The 9726-nt window shown below is 37.9% G+C and overlaps 1 protein-coding gene across 1 annotated transcript in view; it reads right to left on the bottom strand.

Moving 5' to 3' along the window:
- Window positions 1-6868, bottom strand: part of LOC110105169 (phospholipase D alpha 4) — a 14615-nt gene extending 7747 nt beyond the window's left edge. Inside the window, exons 1-2 of the mRNA XM_020834560.2 lie at window positions 6125-6868; window positions 112-759 (exon numbers count right to left, since the gene is read on the bottom strand). Of these exons, the coding sequence (XP_020690219.1) occupies window positions 112-759; window positions 6125-6661 (1185 nt within the window). The 5' untranslated portion in view covers window positions 6662-6868. The remainder of the gene's footprint in view (window positions 1-111; window positions 760-6124) is intronic.
- Window positions 6869-9726: the final 2858 nt, after the last annotated feature.

Raw genomic sequence — 9726 nt, 5'->3', positions numbered from 1 at the left:
GAAAAAAATGCAGTTAGATTGGAGATAATTATTGTATTTTGAAGTTCTAATACATTTTAGAGTGTAAAAATGTATTTTTTCAGTTGGAGATGTCCTTACAAGACTGCCTACCTGGACGTTCCAATTACCCTCAACAGCAGTCGAGAAAGAAAACTCAGCACCCATTCCACCGGCATCGCCGCTATGCTTCGCCCAGCGCTGCTCAAAGTTAGTCAACACATCACGCGCAGCAGCACCCGCAACACAGGCATGAGCATCATGCCATGCCTGCCGTGGCCCACCACGACCAATCCCAGCTCCGGCTATGCTTGCTTGGTAAAAATCCTCAGCATCAAGCGTGCGAAACAGAGAGTGCTTCTCATTATCATATCGCCCGTCGCAGAGGTCGAGGCCGCCAACGAAGCTGAGGAGCTCGCGGCGAGGAGAAGTGGCGGCGGTGGTGGTGGTGGTGGAGATGCCGAGATAGCGGAGGAGGTGAGGGGAGGCATCGGAAGTGATGGTTTTCTGGTGGTGAGTGAAGAAGGAGGGGAGGTGGGAGCGGCGGGGACAGAGGCGGCAGAGGACTTTTGTGTGGCGGAAGAAGGAGAAAGCGTCCTCGTCGTGGGTACGCATAAAACCAGAGTTTTTTATGAAGGGAAGGGAGGTCTCGTCATCCCAAAGAAGGATGCAGACGGCGACGCCCTCGTCGGCTTTGCGCTTTAGAAGGTGGCCGAGTTTGACTCCGATTGCCGCCGGAATAGTTGAGTGGGGATCTCTTACCTGCGCTTCCGATTAATTGCTTTACTCATCCAAACTTTTAACAATATTAAAACATTATAAATATAATGTTTTTTTCTTATATGCAAGTAAGATTTCGTATTACTATATTACATTATTACTCCAATAAATTTACACATCAATTTTTTTTTTAATATATTAGAGTTTGAAATCGACATATATGCATGCATTCGACCCACTTTCTTACGGGATGATATAAATATTAAAATGATAAAATAAAAAATAGGTATTCTTTGATATATCAATTTATTTGAAAAAAATATTATTATTCTAAGTTATAAATTTAGGAAAAAAAAAAACTTTCACAAGGGCATAACAAACCTTAATTTTTAGGAAGGGGAAACTTATAAGTAATTGTTGATGTTGCTTCAAATTTGGCTAGACCCTTAATTACAAGAAAACGAATCAATAGCGACTCATATATATTTATATCCTTGATCATTGTAAGTTTTGTAGATATATCGGGGGTCCAAGGGGGCAGCACCCCCTGGTGGGATTCGACTTGCCCGATCAGAATATTTTTAGTTGTAAGGATATTTTTTTAATTCAAATAAATAAATAAAATAATGAATTTTATTTATTATTTGCGAGAGGGCAATTGTCTAAAAATCTTTATAATAAAAATTAAAAAATAAATAGAGGGGGACAAATTACCTAAAAAAAAATAATATAACAAGAATTTTTTTTTTGGGGGGCAATTTCCCCAAATCTAAAGGAGGTTCCGCCCCTGCTCACTCAAGCCAATATTTTTTTTTAAGAGTACCAACACAAACTTAAACTAAATAAGATTTAGCGTTTGCTCAGGCCAACTTTACAACTACTTTGTTTTTCAGACATCAATTATAATTTTATTTAGCTATTGCTTTCTTACCGCTTTTAAAAAATTAAGTTACTTTCTATTAGAACAACCAAATAAATCATTAAATTAAATTACCATTTATTGTATACGTGTCATTATTCTATTAGCTGATATGTATCTCTTAGGTTATATATACCACACTCTGTACATGAATAAGAGAAGCTTTTACATTCTCCTTTCTACCTATCTATGTATTGCTTTCTTGCCTCTCGGTCTTTCCGGTTCTACATGGTATCGATGACCTAGGTTCGCTGATCAGCTCCGATGACAGATTCTATCTCCTCACAATTCCACGGTAGCGCGACGGATGAACACCAGGAGCCGTATATGATCCCTTCCACCCTCAAATTTGTGGTTTCTAACATCAAGAACATCATCCCGGTATCTCTCACTCAAGAAAACTACGCGGTATGGTGACCCAAAATACTCAAACTCTTTCGAGCCAACGGGTATGAGAAATTTCTTGATTCTTCTACCTCTTCTCATCATCCTTCCATTCTTGGCTTGGACGGATCTTCTCAATCGAATACTCAATATCATCACTGGCATATCACCGATCAAAACCTTGCTGCATATTTGTGTTCAACCATTTCTACATCTATTCTTCCATACGTTGTTAATCTTGAATCTACTTCCGCCATTTGGTCCACTCTTGCACAACGATTTCAAGCCACCAACATATCCAAAGTTTTCCATCTTAAAAACACTCTTCACAATATCTCATTCAAGAACACGATTGATTCAATACCTTTCAGAAATCAAGATTCTTGTCGATCAAATTGCTGTCGCGGGAGCGGAAATTGACAGTGAGGATATCATTTTATATATCTTGAATGGATTACCACCTACCTACCAATCTTTCAAAACATCTATACGCACAATGCTTACTCCTATCAGCCTAGATCAGCTATATCCGCTTCTTCTCAGTGAAGAAATTCACATTGCGTCTGATGCTGCCAAGCACAGTCCAGCCGGTGATCCAAATTTCGCTTTATACACGAATCGGGGTCGTGGCCGCCGCAACAGAGGTCGATCTTCTTCCTCCTCCAATCAGCAGAACATATCATCTACCAATCTGCCAATTACATGTCAAATTTGTCTAAAAAGGGGACACTCTGCCTCTGACTGCTGGCACAGACTGAACGCGAACTATGCTCCGACTCCGTCTCAGAATTCAAATCGTGCTCTGGTAGCTGCCGATGAAACCTCTACAAATTCTTGGTTTCTTGATTCAGGTGCTACATCTCATCTCACGAACTCCATGGACAACATGTCAATTTCCCAACCCTATGGCAGCTCTGACAGGATCGTGGTAGGAGACAGTAGATCCATAAGCATCGCAAATTCTGGGGTCGGGTTACTGCCGCCCCCCTCCAGTAAGCTAAAATTATCAAGCATCCTTCATACACACAAGGTTTTCGTTATTACGTTGTGTTTGTGGATGATTTTACGAAGTTTTCATGGGTCTTTCCAACGCATTTTAAGTCTGATTTATTTCAAATTTTTACTGTTTTTAAATATCAAGTTGAGAACTACACTTCTTCGTCTATTAAAACCATAAGAACAGATGGAGGCAAAGAGTTTACAAGCAACCAATTTCAATCCTACCTCCGCATCCACGACATTATTCATCAAATGTCCTGCCCGTACACTCTGGAACAAAACGGGGTTGCGGAGCGCAAACACCGGCACATCATTGAGACCTCTAGGACTCTTCTTAACACTGCCAGTATACCCTATATCTATTGGATGGAAGCTGTTTTAACTTCAATTTATCTGATAAATAGAATGCCTTTTGCTCCTACCAGTAATATCTCTCCCTTTGAACTTCTCCATAGAACCAAACCGCAATATGATCATCTTCGTGTCTTCAGATGCGAGTGTTTTCCTCTTCTCCCCCCTCACTCAAGACACAAGTTCCAACCGAAATCTAAACCGTGTGTGTTCTTGGGCTATTCCGATACTTACAAAGGATATAACTGCCTCGATACTACGTCTAATCGGATCATTATCTCTAGACACACCACATTCAAATAAACAAAATTTCCGTTCCAAAACATATATCCTGATTCCTGTTCTTCTCCCAACTCGGGCATTCCTCCGTTTTTACTTCAACCTACATCCAAGGCTATCCAAATTCAGCCAACTACCTTACCTGCTAGCAATTTTCACATCCCACCATCTGCTGTTTCCTACAACCAACAAAATATTTATGGAAATTCTCAGAATGCTTTTACCACGTCTTCACCTGCTTCCATACCTTCTCCTACCCTTTATAGCAACCCTGCCGGTCCAACTGCTCCTCATAATACGCATCCCATGGCTACTAGAATCAGAACTGGCTCGATTAAACCCAGAATTCGATTGAATCTTTTTCATAACAATGATTTACAGGACCATTTGCAGGCCCCTACATCATACTCAGAAGCAGTGAAACAATCAGAATGGAGAAACACTATGGCTATGGAATTTCTAGCCCTACAACAACAGGGAACATGGAGCTTAGTCGAGCCACCACTAAATTCATCCATACTTGGGAGCAAATGGACTTATCGTATTAAACGTCATGAAGGTGGCTCCATAGCAAAATACAAGGCTAGATTGGTAGCCCAAGGAAATCATCAGGAATACGGCCTGGACTACACTGAAACTTTCAGTCCAGTGGCCAAACTTCCGACGATTCGCATTTTGCTTACTATAGCTCTTCACCATGACTGGCCTGTGCAGCAGCTAGATGTCACCAATGCTTTCCTGCACAGAACATTATCGGAGCAGGTCCTCATGGCGCAACCCAAAGGTTTCGAAGATTCCATACATCCTGGCCACGTCTGCCAACTGAACAAAGCAATCTATGGGTTGAAACAAGCACCTCGCCAATGGTATAACACGTTCACCTCATATCTTGTTTCAATTGGTTTTGTTCACAGCAATGCCGATCCCTCTTTATTAGTGTTTCGCTGCAAAGAAGTTCAAATTTATCTACTTGTGTACGTGGATGACCTGCTTATTACTGGTAACAATTCCAAAGAAATAAATAACGTGATATCCAAACTTCATATGCAATTTAATATGAAGCATCTTGGACACGTTCATGATTTCTTAGGAATTAAAATTGAGCTCCAAAAGAAGTCTTACTTTTTTATCTCAACAGCAGTATGCGGAGTCTATACTCAAACAAGCAAATCTCCAAAACTGTAATACATTGGCCAACCCAAATTGCACAAAACTGTCGTCTGTTATTCCAGAAATAACGTCTCTGTCCGATCCTACGCTATACAGACGGATTACTGGGTCTTTACAATACCTAACACTAACTCGTTCGGATATTGCTTTTAGCGTAAATCAACTTTCAAAACACATGCATGATCCCAATCCCGAGCATATCTACCTTCTAAAAAGGCTACTTCGGTATATTAAAGGTACGATAAACTACGGTATTCAATTCGTTAAATCTAATCTTGTGCTTCAATCCTATTCTGATGCAGATTGGGCGGGAGATCCAAATTCCCGCAGATCTACATCAGGATATTGTTCTTTCCTCGACAACAACATCATTTCCTGAACAGTCAAAAAGCAACCCACAGTTGCACGATCTTCCACGGAGTTAGAATATAGAGCATTAGCTGCCTTAACATCCGATGTGATATGGCTTCGACGTCTTCTAGCAAATTTCGGCATACCTCAAAATCAACCGACCAAGATGTTCTGTGACAATAAGTCAGCTATTGCACTGGCAAACAACCTAGTCTTTCACGCCAGAACAAAGCATATAGAGATAGATCAGAAATTCATCCGGGACCATATACACAATCACAACATCAGTCTACTTCCTATCAAGACAATTGACCAAACAGCTGATATATTCACTAAAGCTCTATCAACTCCCAGATTTATTACTCTCAGACACAAACTGACGGTTCAACAGTCCCCATCAGTTTGCCGGGGAATATTAGAACAACCAGATAAATAATTAAATTAACTTACCATTTACTGTATACGTGTCATTATTCTATTAGCTGATATGTATATCTTAGGTTATATATACCAGACTCTGTACATGAATAAAAGAAGCTTTTACATTCTCCTTTCTACCTATCCGTGTCTTGCTTTCTTGCCTCTCGGTCTTTCCTTTAGCTATTGATTTCTTACCACTTTTCAAAAATTATATTACTTTCTACACACTAACTTTACAATTAAATAAAAGCACCACAAACAAATCATCAATCTCAAAACTAACTACATCAAACAACCACATTATATTATTATATTTCTCTTTGTCAAAAAATAATAAACTTATATATCATCAAAATCTGAATTAATTATAAAATTTGCTGTATTGTTTTATTTTTCAATAATTTGATCATATACATATTATATATATTTTTTATTATTTTCTTTTATTTAAAATGACAACTTTAAAATAAAATTAATTTCATGGCATAGGTGTAAATCTTGTAAATTAAAAAAAAAATGGAAATTAATACTTACAAGAACCAAGTTGGGATTAAGCGACCAGCCAGCAATACACACCAACTTCTCCGCACCATCAATAACTCTGTACACATCTTCCCACAGCCGCCTCGGCCTGTACTCCCCCGCCGGAACCCTAAACTCCTCTCCATGATCCGCATCCTGATACAGCAAAACCCCGCAATTCTCCCTCTCCGGAAACGACCCCAACACCCTATCCATCATCGCATCCTTCCCCCAAAACCTCACCGAGAACTCCAACCTCCCTTTGAAATCCCTCCACTCCCCCTCATCGCCCATCAACTCACTCGCCAAAATCCGCACCTTGGCTAGCACAAGCAGCCGCGCCCTCAGCGCCACCGTCACAACGGCGCCGGCCGAATGGGCGCACAAGATTCTGAAGCTTTGGTTCCATTCATGGTGGCGGTTGCGGGTGGTCTCGGCGACCGTTGTGTCGTCGATGTGGATGGTTACGAAGGCGGTGAAGCTTGATGAGAGAGGTGCGGCCTTGTGGATTATGGCCTCGAGGGTTCCGTGGAAGTAGTTAGTGGCCATTTTGTTTTGTTTATTTATTCGTTTTTGGTTGATGGTATATATATGGGGGTGGATGATGGTGAATGATTGATTTGGTTGGTGAGAAGGAAGGGGGAGGGGGAGTTGTTCTTAGAGGCGAAGTTAGGATGGGAGTTTGCTGGAAGAAATGCATAAGGTTAGTGGGATGGGACGGAAGCACGCATCACTGATTTCAAAATATATCGGGTTGGTGGGTCGTGTCGGCCTGTCGGGTCAAATTCGGATTGACAATATTGATCAGTTTGTAAAATCTGATCGGTTTAGGGTCTATTCGTTCCAAACTCAACCCTCGGACTTGTTTGGACACCCCTACGTATCAGTTGTCTTTAATTCTTAATCTTTGAATTGTTTAAGGGAAGGGAAACAAATGGATAGGAATATGATGATTTTTATTAGGAGTGTAAATTAGTCGAGCTAAGTTCGAGTCATTTTAGGCATGAGCTTGATTAATCGAGTTCGAGCTCGAGCTTTATTCCACGAGTTTGAGACTGTTTGTTTGTAATGAAAGAGAGAAAATGATTATTAGACAAAATAAAAATAAAAATAAAAAATAGAAGAAAAATAATAAAGAATTACTTAATATAAAAAAATGAAATATAATTTTAAATATTTTATCTTTAAAAATATGAATGTTAATATATTTTAAGTGCATTTTATATTAATATATTTTAAACAAGCTAGCACATAATAAGCTAATAAGCCAACTCAAGTCTGACTCAAGCTTGACTTCTTAGCTCATTGAGCTCACCTCACAAGCCATTTATCTAGTCAAGTTGGAGCTGGTTTGACTCTCTTACACCCCTACTTATATCTCTTTGTTTAGACAAATAACTTTTGTAAAACATTAGTTAAATCTATAAAATTTACAGCTTAAATTTTAGTTGAATCCTTTCACCCTATCTGTGTTTGAAATCTTATGCTTCATGTGGGGTGATTTTTTTTATTATTTTTTAAAGCAAATTTTTAAAAATTTTTGTACTAAAAAACTGCTTTATAAAACATTAGTAATTCTAACTAAAGTACTGAAATGTTCTTCTGTTCACAGTTCTGCTACTAGGGAGTAGAGTGGCGGCATCAGCAGCTTCAATCTCTGCAACAGAAGAGGCTCGTGCTTGGCTGATACTTGCATGGGTGAGCACAGTGGCCGGAAATCTCTCTCTTCTTGGATCTGTTGCAAACATGATGTCTGTGAGCAGGCTCAAAGGGCTCAGTTTTATGGTTATAATCTCTCCTTTTGGTACCACTTAAAGTTTGGAGTTCCTTCTACTATTATTGTCACTGCAATTGGTTTGCCCCTCATAATGAGTTACTGATCTCAAACTGATTCTGCTTCCTACAGTAAGTGGCATATCGTATTCAGTTTGTCAAAATTTAGGATATGAAGAAATTGCTTTGAAGCAGAACCAAGTTTATCCTTTTTTTTTTTTTATAGTCTGATGTTACTTCATCATGTAGTAAACTGAAAAGCTTCAGTATCTTTCGAATTCGTAATGATAAGTAAAGTAGTTTTCTTGCCTAAAAAAAAAAAAAATTAGGTGTGGTATTGTCAATGAGATCACAAGATTGGTGGGGATGGCATGCGGTTTAAGGTTAGCCTACAGGGGGTAAAATAAATCTTAATTTTTAGCGTGGACAAAATAGGATTGTAAAGTACATAATTATATAAATGAAATAGGAACTTCATAATATGATTTCTCTAAACCAATAAATATTATTTGCATATTCTCTTAAATCTCTCTATATTTTTCTATCAAACTCGATAAATGTAAAACTTGTATATCACACCTATCTAGCTCGAATTCAAATTTAAAACGATCCATCTTAATTCCCTTAACCCTAAATTATTCTTTCAATATTTGATTGCTCTCAATCATTTCAAATTATACTATTTTAGGATCTTGGATTAATTTAATTGCAATGCTTGATTTGACTATAGAAATGCGAGATTTTAAAATTATTTGATCCTCCAATTAATATCCTACAAATTTTTGTTATGCTTCCTCTGCTTGATTCAGACCAATTTGAAGCTTGATTGGATCAATTTTAATGTCAATAGGTTTGACTCATTTAGAGATTCATTATAGCGATAGTTTTGTTAAAAAATGAGTTACAATTATCCTCAATATATATTCATAAGTTTCTAATTTAATACTTGATTAAGTTGACTTTTGTTGACGTAATAATTTTCTCATATTTTCGAACAAGGAGGCTTGAAACGTATGAAAGTATATAATAAATCTTCAAAAAATTTAACGGATCAACATGACTACTCCCTAGTCATCAACATGAATCTTTCCCTAGAGACCATAACTAAATAAATTATAAATCATAAGTGCAACTTTTTCTAAAATTGACACATCAAATAGAGTAAGAATTATAGAAAATTTTACTCCAAACTTAATAAGTGCAATTAAGACTAAAATATTGAAGAAGAGTCATATAAACCTGCAGACCATTGCCATTGCTTTAATTTTTCTCCACAAACGACACAAATATTATTCTTTGATAGTTTAAAAGATGTCGGAGAAGATCAACACATATAGTCCCTACAATAAAGCTATGATCTTCAATTGAAAAAGGTTTGGAATGTAATCATCGAATGAATTGGGTATAGAGATTCAAGGCCCACAATTTCTATGACGAGGCTCTAATCTTACTCTGAAAAAAGAAGATGACTCTCATCATCAAATAAATCGGGTTTTGAGACAGTCAAGATCACAATCCTTGTAAAGAAGCTTCAATATTGTATTCACAAAAGAATTGACTGCCCATGTTGAATGAATTATATTTGGAGGTGATCGAGGCTCATAATCCCAACAAGGAGGTCTCAATCCCCCATCAATTTAAGATCTTTCAATCTCCAATGGATATTCTTAACAAAGTTTTTATATTATTCTAAAGCATTTTGAGAAAGGTTTATCCATTATTATTAAGGACAACATGCACTATAAATTGTTCTAACAAGTCTATGCCCCCAATATTTGTTTCACCAAAAATTCTCATAAAAAAATCATACTACCATAACCCTTTTTACTTCTCGATTGAAG

This window comes from Dendrobium catenatum, unplaced genomic scaffold, assembly GCF_001605985.2.
Source record: "Dendrobium catenatum unplaced genomic scaffold, ASM160598v2 fragScaff_scaffold_716, whole genome shotgun sequence".
Taxonomy (NCBI): domain Eukaryota; kingdom Viridiplantae; phylum Streptophyta; class Magnoliopsida; order Asparagales; family Orchidaceae; genus Dendrobium; species Dendrobium catenatum.
This window is presented reverse-complemented; position numbering and strand designations above follow the sequence as displayed.